The sequence below is a fragment of the Rhinopithecus roxellana genome, chromosome 7 (genome assembly GCF_007565055.1).
Source record: "Rhinopithecus roxellana isolate Shanxi Qingling chromosome 7, ASM756505v1, whole genome shotgun sequence".
NCBI classification, from domain to species: domain Eukaryota; kingdom Metazoa; phylum Chordata; class Mammalia; order Primates; family Cercopithecidae; genus Rhinopithecus; species Rhinopithecus roxellana.
Genome location: NC_044555.1, coordinates 110,553,506 through 110,575,309, shown reverse-complemented (window position 1 = coordinate 110,575,309; position 21,804 = coordinate 110,553,506). Strand labels below are relative to the sequence as shown.

Genomic DNA, 21,804 nt, shown 5'->3' with positions numbered 1-21,804 from the left:
TAAAACTCCATTCTGCTATTGATCACATCCAGTAAATGTTTTACTTTGATGACTGTATTTTTCAGTTCTGAACTATTTATTTAGTTCTTTTTATTTTCTATTTCTCTGCTGAAGCTTTCTTTCTTTCCACTTTTTTAAAGAGTATTTTACTTTTTCAGACAGAAAAACTGAGGCTAATTTATCATCAGTAGACTTATCTTGCAATAAATTTTAAAAGAAGTTATTCAGAGAGGCCGGGCGCGGTGGCTCAAGCCTGTAATCCCAGCACTTTGGGAGGCCGAGATGGGCGGATCACAAGGTCAGGAGATCGAGACCATCCTGGCTAACACGGTGAAACCCTGTCTCTACTAAAAATACAAAAACTAGCCGGGCGAGGTGGCGGGCGCCTGTAGTCCCAGCTACTCAGGAGGCTGAGGCGGGAGAATGGCGCAAACCCAGGAGGTGGAGGTTGCAGTGAGCTGAGATCCGGCCACTGCACTCCAGTCCGGGCGACAGAGCGAGACTCCGCCTCAAAAAAAAAAAAAAAAAAAAAAAAAAAAAAAAAAAAAAAAGAAGTTATTCAGAGAAAAGGAAAATAGTATGCATCAGAAACTCAGATCTATATAAAAGAAGAACATTAGAGAAGTGATAAATGAAGGTAAACGAAAATATTTTATTTTTCTTGTTCTTAATTGATGTAACTGTTAGCTAACTAATAATTTCAGCAATGTATTTGGTGATTATGGCTTATCAATAAGTGAAATGAATGGCAGCAATGTTATAAGGGACAGGAAGGAGGAATTGGGAATACTCTGTGCTATAGTCTGAATGCATCCCTCCACAATTCATATGTTGAAACACAACATGCAATGTAATAGTATTAAGAGGCAAGTCATTTGGGAGATGATTAGGTCATAAGGGCCCTGCCTTCATCAATACCATTAATGTCCTTATAAAATAGGCTTGAGGCCTGGCACGGTGGCTCACTCCTATAATCCCAGAACTTTGGGAGGCTGAGGCTGGTGGATCAATTGAGACCAGGAGTTTGAGAGCAACCAGGCCAACATGGCAAAGCTCTGTCTCTACTAAAAATACAAAAATCAGCCAGGCGTGGTGGCGTGTGCCTGTAGTCCCAGGTACTTGGAAGGCTAAGGCACAAGTATCGCTTGAACCCAGGAGACAGAGGTGCAGTAAGCCGGGATCATACCACTGCACTCGGCGCCTGGGTGACAGAGTGCAACACTGTCTAAAAAACAAAAAAGGCTTGAGGAACCCCTTTTGCCTTTGTGCTATATGACACAACCAGAAGGTGCCATCTCTGAGAAATGAGCTCTCACCAGTCACTGAATATGCTGGCATCTTGATGTTGCACTTCCCAGCCTCCATAACTGTGAGAGGTAAATTTTCTTTGTTTATAAATTACCAGTCTGGCCAGGTGGGATGGCTCACATCTGTATTGCCAACACTTTGGGATGCCAAGGCAGGAGAATTGCTTGAGGCCAGGAATTCTAGACCAATCTGGGGAACATAGCGAGACCACATCTCTACAATAAAAAGAAAATGAGCCAGGCATGGTGGCATGTGCCTGTGGTCACAGCTACTCAGAAGGCTGAGACAAGCGAATTGCTTGAGCCTCGGAGGTTGAGGCTGCAGTGAGTTGTGATTGCACCACTGCACTGTGGTGTGGGCAACAGAGAATTTGTCTCAATAAATAAATAAACAAATAAATAAATAACCAGTCCAAGGTACTTTGTTATAGCAGCCTCAGAAAACTAAGACACTCCTCTATAAGATACTAGTACCACCTGTGAAGCGGTAGAGTATTATTTGAAATTGGATTAGCTGTAAATGTATATTGCAAACTGTAGGAAAACAAATGTAAAAAGTAAAAAATATACATAATTGATATGCTAAGAGAGGGAAGCTAATGGAATCATATAAACTGCATAATTAAAACCAGAAAAGGCAGAAAAAGAGAAGACAGTGTATTTGCTTTTATTTATTAGACAATGGCTCTAACAGATGCATCAAAGTATTTGATAATTTTAGATAATTCTAAAATCTGTGTCACCTTGGGATTGAAATCTGATAATTATTTTGCTTTTTTTACTTGCAAATTGAAATTCTTAATTTTTTACATGCTAAGTCATATTGAATTGCATCCTGTACATTCTAAATATATTATGAGACTCTAGATCTCCTTTGATTTCTAAGGAAACTGTTGTATTTGTGTGCGTGTGTGTGTGTATGTGTTTCTGCTTTGTTTTTGTTGTTGTTGTTTCTTTACCTCCATATTAACAAGTTATTTTATTTTTTAAAGTATTATTATTTTTAAATATTTGCAGGTAGATAGTAGGTGCATATATTTATGGTGTGAGCTGTTTTGATACAGGCATGAAATGGGCAATAATCACATCATGGAAAATGGGATATCCATCCCCTCAGGCATTTATCCTTTGTGTTACAAATAATCCAATTAAATTCTTCTGCTTATTTTTAAATGTACAATTAAAGTATTATTGAGTATGGTCTTCCTGTTGTGCTATCAAATACTAGCTTTTATTCATTCTTTCTAACTATATTTTTGTACCCATTAACAATCTCCACTTCCCTTCCACCTCCCCCAGCCCCCACTAACCTTCCTAGCCTCTGGCAAACATCCTTCTACTCTTTTTTTTTTTTTTTTTTTCCTTTTTTTTTTGAGACGGAGTCTCGCTCTGTCGCCCAGGCTGGAGTGGAGTGACTGGATCTCAGCTCACTGCAAGCTCCGTCTCCCGGGTTTATGCCATTCTCCTGCCTCAGCCTCCTGAGTAGCTGGGACTACAGGTGCCCGCCACCGTGCCCAGCTAGTTTTTTGTATTTTTTAGTAGAGACGGGGTTTCACCGTGTTAGCCAGGATGGTCTCGATCTCCCGACCTCGTGATCCGCCCGTCTCGGCCTCCCAAAGTGCCAGGATTACAGGCTTGAGCCACCGCGCCCGGCCCCTTCTACTCTTTATCTCCATGAGTTCAACCGTTTTGATTTTTGAATCCCACAGATAACTGACAACATGAGAAGCTTGTCTTTCTCTGCCTTATTTTACTTAACATAATGACCTCGAATTCCACACATGTTGTTGCAAATGACAGGATCACACGGTTTTATGGCTGTATAGTATGCCATTGTGTATATGTACCACATTTTCTTTATCTAATCATCTGTTGATGGACACTTAGTTTGCTTCCAAACCTTGGCTATTGTGAATAGTTCTGCAACGAACATAGGAGTGCAGGTATTTCTTCAATATTCTGATTTCCTTTCTTTGGGGTATATAGCTAAGACTGGGATTGCTGGATCTCACAGTAGCTCTATTTTTAGTTTTTTTTTTGTTTTTTGTTTTTTTGTTTTTTTGAGACGGAGTCTTGCTCTGTCGCCCAGGCTGGAGTGCAGTGGCCAGATCTCAGCTCACTGCAAGCTCCGCCTCCCGGGTTCACGCCATTCTCCTGCCTCAGCCTCCCGAGTAGCTGGGACTACAGGCGCCCACCACCTCGCCTGGCTAGTTTTTTTGTATTTTTTAGTAGAGACGGGGTTTCACCGTGTTAGCCAGGATGGTCTCGATCTCCTGACCTCGTGATCCACCCGTCTCGGCCTCCCAAAGTGCTGGGATTACAGGCTTAAGCCACCGCGCCCGGCCTCCATTTTTAGTTTTTTGAGTATCCTCCAAACTGTTCTCCATAGTGGCTGTACTCATTTACATTCCTACGAACAGTGTACAAGGGTTCCCTTTTCTTCACATTCTCTCCAGTACTTGTTATTGACTGTCTTTTAGATAAAAGCCGCCTATTTATTTATTTATTTATTTTATTTTATTTTATTTTATTTCATTTTTTGAGACGGAGCTTTGCTCTTGTTGCCCAGGCTGGAGTACAATGGCATGATCTCAGCTCACCACAACCTCTGCCTCCTGGTTTCAACCGATTCTCCTGCCTCAGTCTCCCGAGTAGCTGGGATTACAGGCATGGGCCACCATGCCTGGCTAATTTTTTTTTTTTTTTTTTTTTTTTTTGAGACGGAGTCTAGCTCTGTCGCCCAGGCTGGAGTGCAGTGGCCGCATCTCAGCTCACTGCAAGCTCCACCCCCCAGGTTTAGGCCATTCTCCCGCCTCAGCCTCCCGAGTAGCTGGGATTACAGGCACCCGCCACCTCGCCCGGCTAGTTTTTTGTATTTTTTTTTTAGTAGAGATGAGGTTTCACCGTGTTAGCCAGGATGGTCTTGAACTCCTGACCTCAGGCGATCCACCCGCCTCGGCCTCCCAAAGTGCTGAGATTATAGGCGTGAGCCACCACACCCACCCTAAAAGCCAAAAAAAAAAAAAAAAAAAAAAAAAAGCCGTTTTAACTGGGGTGCTGGGGTGCGATGATATCTCACAGTAGTTTTGATTTGCATTTCTCTGATGACCAGTTATGTTAAGCAACCTTTCCTATGCCTATTTGGAATTTATATGTCTTGTTTTCAGAAATGTCTATTCAAATATTTTGCCCATTTCTTAATTGTATTATTGGATTTTTTCCTATAGACTTGTTTGAGCTCCTTATATGTTCTGGTTATCAATGTCTTCTTGGATGGGTACTTTGCAAATATTTTTTCTCACATTTGCAGGTAGTCTCCTCACTTTGTTGATTGTTTCCATTGCTGTGCAGAAGCTTTTTAACTTGATGTGATCCCATTTGTCCATTTTTGCTTTGGTTACCTGCACTCCTGGGGGTATTACTCAATAAATTTTTGCACAGACCAATGTCCTAGAGACTTTCCCCAATGTTTTATTGTAGCATTTTAAGTTAAAGGTCATAAATGTAAGTGTTTAATTCATTTTCATTTGATTTTTGTATATGGCAAGAGATAGGGGTCAAGGTTCATCTGGATATCAAACTGGATATTCAGTTTTCGAACATCATTTATTGAAGAGACTATCCTTTCTCCAGTGTATGTTCTTGGCACGTTTGTTGAAAATGAGTTCACTGTAGTTGTATGGATTTGTTTCTAGGTTCTCTGTTCTGTTCCATTAGTCTACGTGTCTGTTTTTATTCCAGTACCATGCTTTCTTGGTCACAATAGTTCTATAGTCTAATTTGAAGACAGGTAATGTGATTCTTCCAGTTTTGTTCTTTTTGCTTAGAATACCTTTGGCTATTCTGGGTCGTTTGTTGTTCCATATAATTTTAAGATTGTCTCTTTTATTTCTGTGAAGAATGTCATTGCTATTTTGATAAGGATTGCATTGAACTTGTAGATTACTTTGGGTAGTATGAACATTTTAACAATATTGATTCTTCCAATTTATGAACATGGAGCATCTTTCAATTTTTTGTGTCCTCTTCAATTTCTTTCATCAGTGTTTTATAGTTTTCATTGTAGAAATCTTTCACTTCTAGCCGGGCGCGGTGGCTCAAGCCTGTAATCCCAGCACTTTGGGAGGCCGAGACGGGCGGATCACGAGGTCAGGAGATCGAGACCATCCTGGCTAACATGGTGAAACCCCATCTCTAATAAAATACAAAAAACTAGCCGGGCGAGGTGGCGGGCGCCTGTAGTCCCAGCTACTCAGGAGGCTGAGGCAGGAGAATGGCGTAAACCCGGGAGGCGGAGCTTGCAGTGAGCTGAGATCCGGCCACTGCACTCCAGCCCGGGCGACAGAGCAAGACTCCGTCTCAAAAAAAAAAAAAAAAAAAAAAAGAAAGAAATCTTTCACTTCTTTAGCTAAGCTAATTCCTAGGTATTTAATTTTGTGGCTATTGTAAATGAGATTTTTTAAAATTTGTTTTTCAGATTGCTTGCTGTTGGCATATAGAAATTCTACTGATTTTTGTATGTTGATATTGTACATCCCACAACTTTTTTTTTTTTTTTTTTTAGATGGAGTTTCACTCTTGTCACCCAGGCTGGAGTGCAATGGCACTATCTTGGCTCACTACAACCTCCACCTCCTGTGTTCAAACAATTCTCCTGCCTCAGCCTTCTGAGTAGCTGGAAATACAGGCGTGCACCACCACGCCCAGCTAATTTGTGTATTTTTAGTAGAGACAGGGTTTCACCATGTTGGCCAGGCTTGTCTCAAACTCTTGACCTCAGGTGATCCACCCACCTTAGCCCCCCAAAGTGCTGGGATTACAGGTGTGAGCCACGGCACCCGGCCTATCCCACAACTTTACTGAATTTGTTTATCACTTCTGGTTTTTGGTGGAGTCTTTAGGATTTTCCAAATATAAGATCATATCATATTATCTGCAAACGAGCATAATTTGACATTTACCTTTCCAAATTTTATGTCATTTCCTTCTCTTGTCTGATTGCTCTACCTAGGACTACCAAAACTATGTTGAATAACAGTGGGGAAAGTGGACATCCTTGTGGTGCTCCAAATCTTAGAGAAAAGGTTTTTCCCCATTCAGTATGATATACTAGCTGTGGATCTGTTTTTTATGGTTTTTATTATGTTGACATACATTCAATCCATATCCAGTTTTTTTGTTTGTTTTTAATTTGAAATGGAGTCTCACTCTGTCACCCAGGCTGGAGTGCAATGGCGTGATCTCGGCTCACTGCAACCTCCACCTCCTAGGTTCAAGCAATTCTGTCTCAGCCTCCCACCAAGTATATAGCCAGGTTTTTGAGGGTTTTTATCATGAAGGGATGTTTAATTTTATCAAATGCTTTTCTGTCATCAGTGGAAATGATCATACAGATTTTGTCCTTCATTCTGTTAATATGTATCACATTGATTGATTTACATATGTTGAGCCATTCTTGTATCACTGAGATAAATCCCACTTGGTCATGATAAATGATCTTTTTAATGTATTGTTGAATTTGATTTGCTAGTATTTTGTTGAGGATTTTTGCATCAATATCCATCAGAGATATTGGCCTATAGTTTGTTTTCTGTTTTTTGTTTTTGTTTTTGTTTTTGTTTTTTTGATGAGTCTTTGTCTGGTTTTAGTATCAAGGTAATACTGGCCTTGTAGAATGAGTTTGGAAGTATTCCCTTCTCTTGCATTTTTTCAGAATAGCTTAAGTAGGATTGGTATTAGTTCTTCTTTAAATGTTTGATAGAATTCACCAGTGAAGCCATCAAGTCCTGTGCTTTTCTTTACTGAGATAATTTTTATTATGGCTTTGATCTCATTACTTGTTATTGTTATGTTCAGGTTTTGGATTTCTTCATGGTTCAGTCGTGGCAGGTTGTATGTATCTGGGAATTTATCCATTTCCTCTAGCTTTTCCAGCTTGCTGGCATATAGTTGCTCATAGTAGCCACTAATGATCCTTTGAATTTCTGCAGTATCAGTCATAATGTCACGTTTTTCATCTCTGATGTTATTTATTTGGGTATTCTCTCTTTTTTTTTCCTAGTATGGCTAAAGGTTTGTCAATTTTATTTACCTTTTCAAAAAAATACAACTTTTCATTTCATTGATTTTTTTTTTTTTTTTTTGAGACGGAGTCTTGCTCTGCCGCCCAGGCTGGAGTGCAGTGGCACGATCTCGGCTCACTGCAAGCTCTGCCTCCCAGGTTCACGCCATTAATGTGGAATATAAAAAAGTTGATTTCATAGAAGTAGAGAGTAGAATTGGTGGTTACTAGAGGTTGGCATGACTATGGAGGAGGGAAGGTTGGGGAGATGTTGCTCAGTGGGTACGTAATCATAAATAGGAGGAGTCTCCCAAGCAGAGATTTTTCCACATGGCCGCTGCCAAGTGAGGAGTGGCCCAAACACTCCCTTAGCTGCCCCAGCTGCCTCAGTAGGTTGCATGTCCCCACCCCCACAGCCCACTGGCTCTGAGCCCAGCTCAGCACTAGGACTTGGAATCTTTGTAGACTAGACTGCCCCTTCACATTCACTTGGGGTCCTAGAGCACTCCAAACCACATTCAGGCTTGCCAAAACTGAAGCTCTGACCACTGGGATGGGTGACTACCCACTGTCTAGGGCCAGAACAAATTCTCCCTCTGTGGGCAAATGTGAACTAATACTGCTTGGTTCTACTTTCCGCTGTGACAGTGCACCACTGAGTTCAACGCAAAGCCTCACAATCTTTGTGCTCTCCCTCTCCCAAGTACACAGAATGTCCATGCCACAGGGCTGCTGCCACAGGATAGGGGAGAGGTGACATTGGCAATTCAAGACTGTCTTTCCTGCTCTCTTCAATGTCTCTTTCAGCAATATGAAGTTAAAACTAGGTACTGTGATTGGTCACCTAATTTTTGGTTATTATAATGGTGCTTTTTGTATGTAGTTAGTTCTCAAAATTTCGTATTTTCCTTGGGGAGGACAAATGGTATAGGCTTCTATTCAGCCATCTTGCTCCCACATTCCCTCTGTGTTTTGTTGTTGTTGTTGTTTACTGTAGAAGGTAAGAGATCTGGTTAGGTTTAGGCTGCAAATTCCAACCGAATATCTGTGAGTTGTGGTTCCAGTGTCAGTTTAATTTTCAGTGTTCATGTGTTATTTGGGTCTGTCCTGCATATACACTACTAATCGCCAGTCTGTGTGTGACTAAGCAATGGTCTAGCCCATAGTTTAGCTCTTAAAGTCTTTCTTTGATTTGCAACTCAGAGATGTGCCCAGTCACAAACCCCTTTACAGGATCTTTCCCTTGAGCTCCGTCCTCTTGGTGATCTCCTGGACAATTTTCTGGCTCTCTGGGGCCCTCCTTCACAGTCCTCTGGCCAGAAGGCTGGGGCATCTGTTTTCCTGTTCTGATGTGACACTCCCCATTGTCTACTTATGGGATCAAAAGTAGGGCAGTGATAGAAATAGTAATATTTATACACTCCACACTCTTGAGACCACACAGTTCCTCTGCATTGCTTGGTAAAGGGTACCAAGTAATGCAGAGAAATTTTTAAGAAACAAAGTTGTCTTTAGCATCCCTCTGTCATTTTACTAACACCTGTCTCTCTAGTTTAAATTATATTAGATACTTCTGAAGTTCTTTCCCACAAAGATAGGCTGTGATTTTAAGTAATTAAAAGTGGTAAGGAGCACAGTACCTGAGGCTCAGGATGCCTTTTTGGGACTCTGTTTTTGTTTGAATCCAGCTTACTAATTGGATGACCCTGGGCAGATTACTCAAAGGACTTTGCTGTTAATAGTACCTAACCTACCTCCGGAGGTTGCTGTGAGTTTCAAATTAGATAGTGCATATAAATTACTTAGCACAGTGCCTGGCACATTGAAATAGTAAATACTTAATAAACAGAAGTGGAACTTTTTAACTTAAGGAGAAAATTTGCTATTCTGGGACAAATTTCAAATTCATTATATCATTATTTGCAAGTATGCTATTTTATGTATTATGTGTTTTTGAATTTTAGCACAAAAGTTCTAAAAGTGCTTTACACAGCCACATAATATATACATATATGCACAAGCACCCACATATCTTACTGAATTGATTAATTTGAATTTTGTCAGATCAAATGTATAGAGTCTGAATAGAGCAGGTCTCTATTTTATTTGCATGCACTACATTTCAAAGTATGAATCCTACTGATCAACATTTATTTTTGTAATTATTGCATATTTATTATGATTATACTGAATGTGTTTAATTCTTTTTTGAGATTTAGCCCTGGGAATGTTTATTTTTTATTTTGAGGCAATATTCTTTTTAGCAAGGCTCGAAGTCCAGAGTGATTTAAAGAAGAAATATAAGCAATACAAAGTTGAACTCTATGCCTCTGCAATACAACTCAGTAATAATAACAATTTGCATTTGAACAGTGCTTTTATAATTTCCAAAGCATCTTCACATAGCCTCTTTTGAAATGTAGTCAAATTGCACATTTTATCCCAATAGTGAAAACTCTAACTACACTTTTTTTTTTTTTGTAAGTCCAATATTTTATTTCCTACAAAGTTACCTAACATTTTTTTCTCGACTACATAGCACTCATACAAATGATTTCTCTCTTTCTTACATGCACACACACATTGTTTCACTAATTGTTGACTGCAACTAATATTTTATCAGATGTAATTATTCAAGAATGACATCATTACAGTGAATTATAATGTTTCTGAAAACAATAAGCAGAAAAGATGATTAGTACATGTTAGCATAAAACGAAATGAAATGTGAAAGTGGCTGATATCTGGGTGCCTAAGGACCTTGTCTCACAGAGTTCTCGAAGTCAGCAGCCAGTCTCAGGGCCTGCTCATAGTACTCCAGGGCTTCATTCATATTTCCTTTCAATTTGTAGACAAACCCAAGGAGGCTCAAGCTTTCCAGATCTAATGAATTTCTCTGAAGTTTCCTTAAAACCAATTTCTTCAAAGAATTGATACTTTTATCCCTTATGAATGATGCCTGTTCTATTTTTATGGCTTTTAAATAATGGATAATTGCATTGATTTCTGATTTCTTTTGAAATTCCTGAAACCGAGCATACTGCAAATGTATGTCTTGCATTGTTTCTTCTACCACTGGTTTCATGCATAACAGTTTTTGAAAAGTTTCTTCAGCTTTTCTGTGATTGCCTGCTTCTATATACATTCTTGCCAGGTCTAGATGAGCCACCTCAAATGTGGGCTTTTTTTTCCACTGCAGATTCAAAATGAAATATGGCTGATCTTATCATTTTGTCTATCTTTTCTCTATTCTGCCCTCTAGGCTGCCCTTTTGTAGCCTCCTTGATTTGAATCATTTGTGCCTTATAGCAAAGCCCTATCTGGTGATGCAGTAAGACAGAAGTGGGTGTTTCCTGCAAGGCCTTTTTTAATAACTCAAGAGCTTTATCCACAGAGCCTTTTCTTCGGTAAAACTTGGCTGCATATCGAAAGACGTAGGTCTGTGAGGACATGTTGGCCAGAGCTTCTTCAAGGTACTTTTCTCCTTCAGCTTCCTGTCCATTATCCTGAAGCTTCAGGGCAAGGAGAACCTTAATATATCCATTGTCTGGATTTAGCCTGACAGCTTGCCTTAGGGGAAGCAAAGAAAACTGCCTGTAACCCTTTGTGGCTAATTTAAAGCCGTCCAGGCGATAGGCAGAGATCGCATACCCAGCGCTGAATTCAGGGTTTTCAGGGTCCACTTCAAGCGCCTTTTCAAAGCAGGCCTTGGCCCGTTCATAATTCTTTCCTCCACACTTCAGCAAGGCCCATCCTTCTTCACAGTCTATTTCCGGACACTCCATTCTATAGCGGAAAGGATTTGAAGGCTTCTTGCAAATGTTCTCCACCTTGTCCAGGTAAGCCTGGGCTTCTGCCAGTCTGCCCATGTGGTAATACACCCAGGCAAAGTTGCTCCAAGTCACCAGACTCCTCACACTTGCTTGGTAGGCATGTTCTTTCTGCATTAAGTCTGTAATCCATAAGACAGAACAGCCAGATCTCAGAGGAGCCTGGCTAAGCAAAACCCTGCAGAACAGCTGCCTAATTCACAGCAACCATGAGTACAAATGGTGATAATCATCAGGTCAAGGACAGTCTGGAGCAATTGAGATGTCACTTTACATGGGAGTTATTCATTGAAGATGGTGAAATGCCTGATTTAGAAAATAGAGTCTTGGACCAGATTGAATTCCTAGACACCAAATACAATGTGGGAATACACAACCTACTAGCCTATGTGAAACACCTGAAAGGCCAGAATGAGGAAGCCCTGAAGAGCTTAAAAGAAGCTGAAGACTAACTACACTTTTTAAATGGACTGAGGTGCCGGGCGCAGTGGCTCACACCTGTAATTCCAGCACTATGGGAGACCAAGGCGGGTGGACCACGAGGTCAAGAGATCTAGGCCATCCTGGCCAACATGGTGAAACCTCGTCTCTACTAAAAATACAAAAAAATAGCTGGGCGTGGTGGCATGTGCCTGCAGTCCCAGCTACTTGGGAGGCTGAGGCAGGAGAATCCCTTGAACCCGGGAGGCGGAGGTTGCAGTGAGCTGAGATCTCGCCACTGCACTGCAGCCTGGCGACAGAGCAAGACTCCATCTCAAATTAAAAAAAAAAAAAAAAAATGGACTGAGGCTGGGTGCAGCAACTCACACTTATAATCACAGCACTTTGGGAGGCTGAGGCAGGAGGATTGCTTGAGGTCAGGAGTTCAAGACCAGCCTGGGCAACATAATGAGACAGTGTCTCTACACAAAATTTAAAAATAAGCGAGGCATGGTGATGTAGCTCACTGCAGCCTCTGCCTCTGGGGTTCAAGCGATTCTCCTGCCTCAGCCTCCTGAGTAGCTGGGATTACAGGCATGCGCCACCACACCCAGCTAATTTTGTATTTTTAGTAGAAGTAGGGTTTCTCCATGTTGGTCAGGCTGGTCTCGAACTTCTGATCTCAGGTGATCCACTTGCCTCAGCCTCCCAAAGTGCTGTGATTACAGGCGTGAGCCACTGTGCCCGGTGGGAAAACTGTATTTTTATGCTTAGGTTCTATGAAGAATGGACAGTCATGCAGGAGTATGACTGGACAAAAGGAGGTTATGATCTAATGTGAATACACTGGGGGGAACTTAGCAAGGCCTGTTTGTTCAGATTCTTCTTGGCTTTTAGTTACAGGGCAGGATCCCTCTGGATTAAGGGTCTTATGACCCAATTTCAAGCAAGGTAGGTCAGAGAATTTATGACAATGCTTTAGGGGAGAAAGGTGGGAGAAGATCAGACTGACCTTCTTGCTTCTGTTTTTCTCAATTGCCAAGGTGCCATATTGTGGGCATCATGTTCTGAGCCCTAACAATATGTTTTTCTTCCTGCCTCAAAAACAACAGCCTGATGCCCAACTTTGGCTAGACTTCACTTGCCTATCAAATAAGAGTATATTCGCCAGGAATGGTGGCTCACACCTGTAATCTCAGCACTTTGGGAGGCTAAGGCGGGCAGATCACTTGAGGTCAGGAGTTCGAGACCAGCCTTGCCAACGTGGTGAAACTCCACCTGTACTAAAAATACAAAAAAGTTAGCTGGGCATGGTGTCCAGCACCTGTAATTCCAGCTACTAGGGAGGCTGAGGCTCATGAACCCGGGAGGCAGAGGTTGCAGTGAGCAGAGATTGTACCACTGCACTCCAGCCTGAGTGACAGAGTGAGACTCCATCACACACACACATAAAGTATATTCACTTGCCATGTAATGTTCTTTATTCTCAGATCTAGTCTGATCTTTTACTCTACCCCTCCTCAAATCCTGATGCCAGCCCACCTGAACTGTTCTGGATTGTTTTTTGTTCTGTGGGCATAGTCATGCTTCCCCTCAGCTTATGTGATTTCTTTTGCTAGAAATGTTCTCCCTATCTTCAGCTTACCTGTGGAATCCTACCCATTTTTAAAGATAAAACAATTTTTTAATACTCATGAATCTTGTGAGTCAGACATGTAGCAGGGATAACTTATATCTGCTCTACAGTGTCAGGGACTTCAGCTGGTAAGACTTGAATGGCTGGGGTGATTCAATGACTGGAAGCTGGAAATATCCAGAGGTATCTTCACTCATTGGAAATTGCCCTGCCGGAAATTTCACTCATATTTGCCACCTGGGCTGGGTTAACTAGCAAGATCTGCTCTGCTGGGCCATTGACAGAAGCATCTACATGTGGACTCTCTTTGTAGCCTCACCTTCCCACAGCTTGGCCTTGAACATTCCAAAAGAAAGTGCTTAAGTGAACAATTCCTACCCGTTCTTGGAATCCCTTCTTACTTGCATCTCCCTCAATGAAGCCTTTCCTTATTTTTCCATTAACCAGATACGTTTTCTCTGTTTTGAATCTTCATCATTGTTTCTTTGTGCTCATCTTTAAGCACCGTTCTCCTTCTGCCTCAGTTTTATAGCCATTTTTATATTTATTTTCATACTCATCCTATATTCTTGTCTGTCCCCTATGAGCACCTTGAGGGCAAAAATCAGGTTTTACTCCTCCATGTATTATCTGAAGCAATTAACAAGGTAACTTCCTAGTATATTGTACATGTTCAAGAAATATCTGCTGAATCAAAAAGAAAAGAAGAGATAGTTTCCTAATCCTCCATTAAGTATTTTAATTTCTTAAATACCCACGAGAGGAAAAAATGATTTTACTTGACACATACATGTGTTAGGAAATATCATGAGTTATGTCAAACCATAACAATCTTACAAACAGGAATGCCATTTGGCAGTTGGCAGACAGGAATCGGGTAACCACTGTGAAGTGGTTATTTCCAATCAACCATGCATCCAATGCATCCATGGATGGTTTGTGAACCATGGTTAATTTAATATCCACACATGCTTATTAGAAGTATTCAGCCTCTTGCTATAATCAACTTGTTTATATATTTACAAGTAATGACTTTCTGGTTATTTTAATTAAGAAACCCTTCATTCATTAGGATCTGTTGACTAATATAAGCTCTTCCAATGTGGCAAACTAGTATTTATTGCAGTTGTAGAAAGGGCAGGTTGACAAATTGCCACAGACATGCACGAAGAGGTCTTGATTAACCTGTTAGTGGAAGAATTAAATCAGATAAACATTCCAGAGAGCAGTTTTGCAATATGTATCAAATGATATTAAATTGTGCATGTCTTTTGACCCAGCAATTGCTTTTCTAAGAATTTATCCTATAATAGTTGCCCAAGTGTATGAATATGGTGTTAATGGGATCATTGGTTATAAAAAGATATATTTAGAAACAACATAAATGTGTACCGATGGAGTACTGGTAAAATAAAGGATGGTACAGCCGTACAATGGGCTACTATATAGCTCTTTTTAAAAAATGAGGAAGATCTATATGAAATGATACTGAAAGATATCCATGATATATTGTTAATCAAAGTAAGTTGCAAGACGGTATGTATATCATGCTCTCATTTGTGGTAAAAACTGAAATACCAACGTGTGTTTATAAATTGTGGAAATTTAACAAGGACCAGATTTGTAGTGTTGCAGGGGAAGAGGAGAAAAAAGAAAGGTAGGAGGGAAGACTGAACTCTATTTAGTAGTTTTCTTTTTCTTTCTTTCCTTCTTTCCTTTTTTTTTTTTTTTTTTCCTCTCTCTCTCTCTCTTTTTTCTTTTGAGATAGGGTCTCACTACATTGCCCAGGCTGGAGGACAGTAGCTATTCACAGTTGTGATCCCATCATTGATCAGCATGGGAGTTTTGACTGACTACATTTCTGACCTGAGTCTTTTCACCTTTTTTTCAGGCAACCTGGTGGTCCCCCGCTCTCAAGAGGCCACCATATTGATGCTGAACTCAGTGCAGACTCCCCATTGGCATGCTGCACTACAGCCCAGAATTCCTGGGCTCAAGCAGTCATCCTGCTTATAGGCATGCACCACCACACCTGGCTATTTAGAGGTTTTGACAAACAAAATGTGTTGTCAAGTCTTACTTAAAAATGTAATTCCGATACCAAAGACTCCTCTGTTTTTCCGTCAGTCTATCTTCCAGTTGGTTAAGCTCAAACTCTTCATTCTGACTGACCTCTTTCTTGGTAGCCAGTTGGGAGCCCGTCCCAATCTGTCAGCCGGTCCTGTCATTTCTGTCTCCCCATCTCTCTTGGTTTTCTCTTCCTTTCTTTTTATTTCCACTTTCTGTATCTGGCAGTCCAGACCTTTATCACTCCTCACCCCGCACCTGACAGTTATTGCAGTTGCCTTTAAGTGGATCTCCCTGCCTGGAGTTTCTCTTCCCAGCCCACAAACTCTCCCTCTGTCCTAGACAGGATACCAGGAGGGTCCTCTTAATCCCCAGCAGTTCTGTCACAGAAAGCCTTCAGGGCTTAATGTTCTGTGACACACCTCTCAGCTCCTTCAGAGGAAAGTTGGGCAGTCAGACACCCCTCCGACAGCCTGGCCCAGTCTGCAGTTCCAGGACCCCACATGGTGAGAGGCTGACCTTCTCTGGTCATGAGGATCCCCACTTGGAAGGCCCTTTTTGCCTTTCCAGCTCTGAGACCACTACTCATTCCTGAATACCCATCTGCACCCCTATGAGGACCCACTTACTCTTCCAGCAATGCCTTCCTCATGAAACTCCTCCAACTCCTCATTTATGCTTTTTATAATCCTTCTTTTATTGCCATGTGAGTAAGTCCCTAAGATGTGTATGAAAGCCCCCAAGGGTGGGAGTCGTGTCTCTTACAGCAATTGATTCTGTAACCCTAATTTCCTCAGGATTTTTCAGCCTATGGGTACAACAGGGCCACAGAATCTGTACCTCCATGACTTTTGTCTTCATCTCTTCATCTTCTCCTGTGAAATGCTGCCCTCCTGCAAAGTACCTCTCAAGTTTTGCTGAGAGTCTCCAAGCAGCATCTCACCAGTGGTCATGAATAAGCCCCTGTCAGCTCTCCAGCTCTGCTACCATGTGGCATATACCATTTCTTTCTTCATTTCCTGGTCTTGTCCCCTGCCAGGCACCAATGTCCCCCACTGGGCACCATGGCTGTTTCCACTGTATACCACCGTGTTCACTAGGCACCAGCCTCCTGCAGACACCACTACAATTATATTTCTTTGTGCTTGCCACACTGCTGTGAACCTAACAGTCTCTCACAGACATTAGCTGTTGAATGAAGGATGATATTCACTAGGACATGCTTTGATTTGCTTTTCCAGTGGTGGAGATAGGTTGCACTGATTTATCCTCACGCTCTCTCCAGTCACCCTTGGGACAACACAGACATTTGTGAAGTGGTTTTTCAGGGAACAGGGTACACCATCCTGAGCTGTTGAGCAAAGTAATCCTACCTGCCAGGGTTGCCAGCCCAAATCACTGGGTCTTGCTCTGACATGTTTTGATCCTTATACGGAAACTTCCTATCTTTGGGTCTTCAAAGTTCAAATCCAAGTAGGAGTTGATATCGAATTTCAGGAAAGTTCAAGTCACACCTCAAACAAAGTTGCTTTGTGTCCATCTGCTAAGCCAAAGAGAGAGTTTCCTTATGCAATTCTCACAAGGGGAGAATCGGGGACGTAAAACAATCAAAGAAATGCTTTCCCTGTAATGAGTGGCACAGGGAAATGCAGTTAGGAATGAATGAACAAATGCACTTAAAGCAAAAGTCTGGAGGAAAGATAGTCAGAAGATACTTTATGAGTGTTTGTTTCTTAGGCCTAGTGCTGAACAATATTATCATTCAAATGGTTCTCAGAGGCTTTGAAGTTAACAGCTCCTGGGAAAGAAAAGTGTTCACACTTGGGGTTTCAATCCACTAGACCCAAGGTCAAGTAAACCTGTTGGTGTGAAAGGCTCACAATAGAGGTTCAAATGGTAGGAAATCTATCTGGGGTTTCTTTCAAAATACCTGAAAGAATATGGAAATACTCTATCCTTATAGAAGGCAAAAAGTAACTCTGCATATTGTTCAATAGTCTTAGTAAAAGAAGTACTTTCAGACCATACAAATTAGGTTAACAACTTCCTGTGACATCTTGGCCCCTATGCTAGTAATTGATAAGATGTGACATGTAAGAAAAAAAGCTGATGAGCTGAAATGCATGACACTTTAGTAATGGACATAACATTAAAAGTTTCTAAAAGGTAGTAGGTGTCAAATTTTCTCAAACTCTACTTTCATATAAACATTTTTGGAATTTCTAGGATATGTTCTATCACAGGGGTCTCACCCAAGAAAAATACCATAAATAATTGTGTCTACACAAAAGAGAAATAAAGAGTGATTATTTGCCTATAACAAAAGGATTTTCATCCCCTGTACAGCATGTAATATGAGATTCAACTTACACAAGTGTATTTTCTCATCACTTTTCTTTTTTTTTTTTTTTTTATTAATTTTTTTTTTTATTTTTCTTTTGCCTCCCAAAGTGCTGGGAATACAGGCGTGCACTTTTCTTTTTTATGTTTTTAATTTCATGTTATTTTTTGAGACAGGGTCTCACTCTGTCACCCAGGCTGGAGTGCAGTGGTATGACCACAACTCACTGCAGCCTCGACCTCCTAGGCTAAAGTGATTCCCCCACCTCAGCCTCCCAAGTAGCTGTGACTACGAGCATGTGCCACCATGCTTGGCTACTTTCAAAATTTTTTTAGAGACAGGGTCTCACCACGTTGCCCAGGATGGTCTTGAACTCCTGGGCTCAAGTGATCCTCCTACCTCGGCCTCTCGAAGTATTGGGATTACAGGAGTGAGCTACCATGCCCTGTTTGTTTTTATTTTTTTAAGTCCCACAACCACAGATTCTTTTTGCATTATAAAAGTGATGCTTAACTTTCAAGAGCACTTGAGATTTGTGTGACAGATTGTGCTGCTTAAGTCTTGACCCCTTCCCATCTACCTCTCAGTTGGTGATGGCAGCACTGTGACCAGGACAGATTTCTCCACCTCTACTTTATACTATTTTATCTTCTTGTTGTTGTTGCTGTTGTTGTTGTTGCTGTTTTCAATACACCATGAGCATATGCTTGTTGTAAAACATCAACATGATCTAAAGTCTAACATGGAAGTCTCTCTTTACTCAACATATAATTTTCACAACTTCTCTCCATTAAGTTAAAAGTATTTTAACATTTCACTTTTTAAAAACCCAGTAAGGGAAGGTAGTAATATTTTCAGCCTAGAAAGGTGTACCCCAGATCTGACTGTGTCTCAGAATTACCTGAGTATGCTAAAAATAGATTCCAGGACCCACAATCGACCTACTTAATCAGAATCTCTGGGAATAAATGCTAAGTCTCAGAATGTGACACCCCAAAATATGGCACCTTGACATACGGAGTATTGTAAGCTAAAGAAAATTGAGAAAACCACAGAAGCAGAAAGTTCTCTCTGACCTTATCTTTTGAAGATCCTCATGTGACAGGTGTCCTGCCAGAAAGAGGAGAAAAGGAATGTTACACAGGGAAGCCAAGAAGAATCTGAACAGACAGGCCTTCCCAAGTTCTCCCAGGTTACTACCATTAAGTCATATCCCCACGACTGTCCATCCCTTTTTTTTTTCAGACAGGGTCTCTGTCACCCAGGCTGGAGTGCAGTGGCATGATCTCAGCTCACCGCAGCCTCAACCTCCTGGACTCAAGCGATCCTCCCGCCTCAGCCCCTGAGTAGCTAAGACTACAGGCATACACTACTATGCCTAGCTAATTTTAGTATTATTTTGTAGAGATGGGGTTTTGCCACATTGCCCAGGGTAGTCTTGAACTCCTGGGCTCAAGCAATCTGCCTCTCTTGACCTCCAAAATTGCTGGGATTCAGGTATGAGCCACCGTGCCCAGCTTAGTCTTCATTTCTGAAGACTACTGGATCATATTAAAACTACCCTTGTACTTTACAATCTATGTTCAATTTCTAGCCCACCACCTGGCAGTATTCTCATAACAGGTGTCAGCTCAAAATTCACACTAACAGGAATATTCAGGAATTCCCATGCCTGCGATTCCATGTCCAGCTTACCTTGGCTCCAGGCAAAAAGAGAAACTCCTCCCTTCCTGCCCATCTAAAGTTAGTTGGCCTGCTTTCCTATTCGAGAGAGATTGACGCTGAAATTCTCCATTTCCTTCTGTGGGAAATCCCATTCCTAATCTCCAGATACCATGACCCAGACACATAATCACCAGAGTGCACAGTCCATTTCCCAAAGGCTGACTTATTTAATCTCAAATGATACCAACTGAGGCCACCCTTCATCTATCTAGCCAGCACTAAGCCAGGTGCAGCTCAGTTCCTTATCACAGCCTTTCCTGCAACTTAAGGCACACCTCTCTTGCCACAGATCCATTGCATTTATGTCTATTGGAAGAAAATTCCTAGGCAAAAAGGCACACCCATCTCCCCAAAACAAATCCAAGCTTAAGCCATCTTTAGAAAAAGGAAAATTATCTAATTCTACAGGAGAATAGTTTGTTTAAACCCAATTTACATCACCAAACAGATTGATTAGCATCTTCCTCCGAAGCAAGTTTCCTCTTGAAAAAAGACTGAGGGCTTTTATGACAAAAGGAGCTTACTGAGGTGGAGTCCCCCCAAAATAAAGCCAGGACTTGCTACCCTTGAAGTGTGTCCCTTTCAGCCCCCTTCACACTTATCCTCCTATCTAAAACCTATCCAGCTCAAATTCCTCTTCTTCCTGGAAGCCTTTGCCAATCATCTCAGACCACCAGGATGTCTCCTTCCAATGAATCCCAACAGATAGTATCTATCTTGTTCACCTGGCAATTGCTCATACCTGGCCTTGAGACAATTTTCATATTATTGCCCTGAACTTTCAGTTCTTTTATCATTTAACTTTGGGAATAAATATGTGTCACCACCATCATTTCATCATGATCTACTTAAGGAGTGTGAACGAGAGCATCTCTTAGGAGGCTTCCTTAGACTATCTCTGAGCCAGTTCTGTATTCCCCTCAGGACTAGCTCTATCTGTGCTTGTCACACAAGAAACCACTGAGTGATTGATAGAAATCATCTAAAATGTCCTGCTGCTCGCAAAAATGTTTGTGAATTTTATAACATTTGTTCCATCCTCACAACATCCCTATGGTGGAAGGCATTGGCATTATCTTTTTTTTTTTTTTTTTTTTGAGACAGAGTCTCGCTCTGTCGCCCAGGCTGGAGTGCAGTGGCCAGATCTCAGCTCACCTCCCGGGTTTACGCCATTCTCCTGCCTCAGCCTCCCGAGTAGCTGGGACTACAGGCGCCCGCCACCTCGCCCGGCTAGTTTTTTGTATTTTTTAGTAGAGACGGGGTTTCACAGTGTTAGCCAGGATGGTCTCGATCTCCTGACCTCGTGATTCGCCCGTCTCGGCCTCCCAAAGTGCTGGGATTACAGGCTTGAGCCACCGCGCCCGGCCGGCATTATCTTCTTTACATCGATGAGGAAACAGCAGTTCAGAAAGGTTTAACAGAGTCTCTGAGGCCACAGAGCTGGATCACACAGATGCAATTCTGTTTGACTCCAAAGAATGTTCTCTTAACTGTTATTTTGAACTACTTCCCGAGGCGAGGCCGGCGCGATGGCTCACGCCTGTAATCCCAGCCCTTTGGGAGGCTGAGGTGGGTAGATCACCTGAGGTCGGCAGTTCAAGACCAGTCTGACCAACATGGAGAAACCCCATCTCTACTAAAAAAAATTAGCTAGGTGTGGTGGCCCACACCTGTAATCCCAGCTACTTAGAAGGCTGAGGCAGGAGAATCGCTTGAACCCGGGAGGCGGAGGTTGCGGTGAGCTGAGATCGCGTCTTTGCACTCCAGCCTGGGCAACAAGAGCGAAACTCTGTCTCAAAAACAAACAAACAAGCAAACAAACAACAACAACAACAACAACAAAACCTACTTCGTGGCCGGGCGCTGTGGCTCAAACCTGTAATCCCAGCACTTTGGGAGGCCCAGACGGGCGGATCACGAGGTCAGGAGATCGAGACCATCCTGGCTAACACGGTGAAACCCCGTCTCTACTAAAAAATACAAAAAACTAGCCGGGCGAGGTGACGGGCGCCTGTAGTCCCAGCTACTTGGGAGGCTGAGGCAGGAGAATGGCGTAAACCCGGGAGGCGGAGCTTGCAGTGAGCTGAGATCCGGCCACTGCACTCCAGACTGGGCGACAGAGCGAGACTCTGTCTCAACAACAACAACAACAAAAAAAGTCAAAAATACCTACTTCCCAAGTCCAAGGAGTTTATTTTCACTAGAGCCTAAGATGAGTGAAAAGATATGTGGTTAGTCGGGCGCCGTGGCTCACGCCTGTAATCCCAGCACTAAGCCTGTAATCCCAGCACTTTGGGAGGCCGAGGACGGTGGATCACCTGAGATCGGGAGTTCAAGACCAGCCTGGCCAACATGGTGAAACCCCGTCTCTACTAAAAATACAAAAAATAGCCAGGAATGGTGGCGCACGCCTGCTA

At 42.0% G+C, this 21,804-nt stretch overlaps 1 protein-coding gene across 1 annotated transcript; it reads right to left on the bottom strand.

Annotated features, from left to right (window-relative positions):
* Nucleotides 1-9,977: 9,977 nt before the first annotated feature.
* Nucleotides 9,978-11,315, bottom strand: LOC104659898 (interferon-induced protein with tetratricopeptide repeats 1). Its single transcript, XM_010360060.2, is given in 2 exon segments — nt 9,978-10,555; nt 10,557-11,315. Coding segments are annotated over 2 exon segments (1,194 nt in total). The 3' UTR covers nt 9,978-10,120.
* Between the last annotated feature and the right edge of the window lie 10,489 nt (nt 11,316-21,804).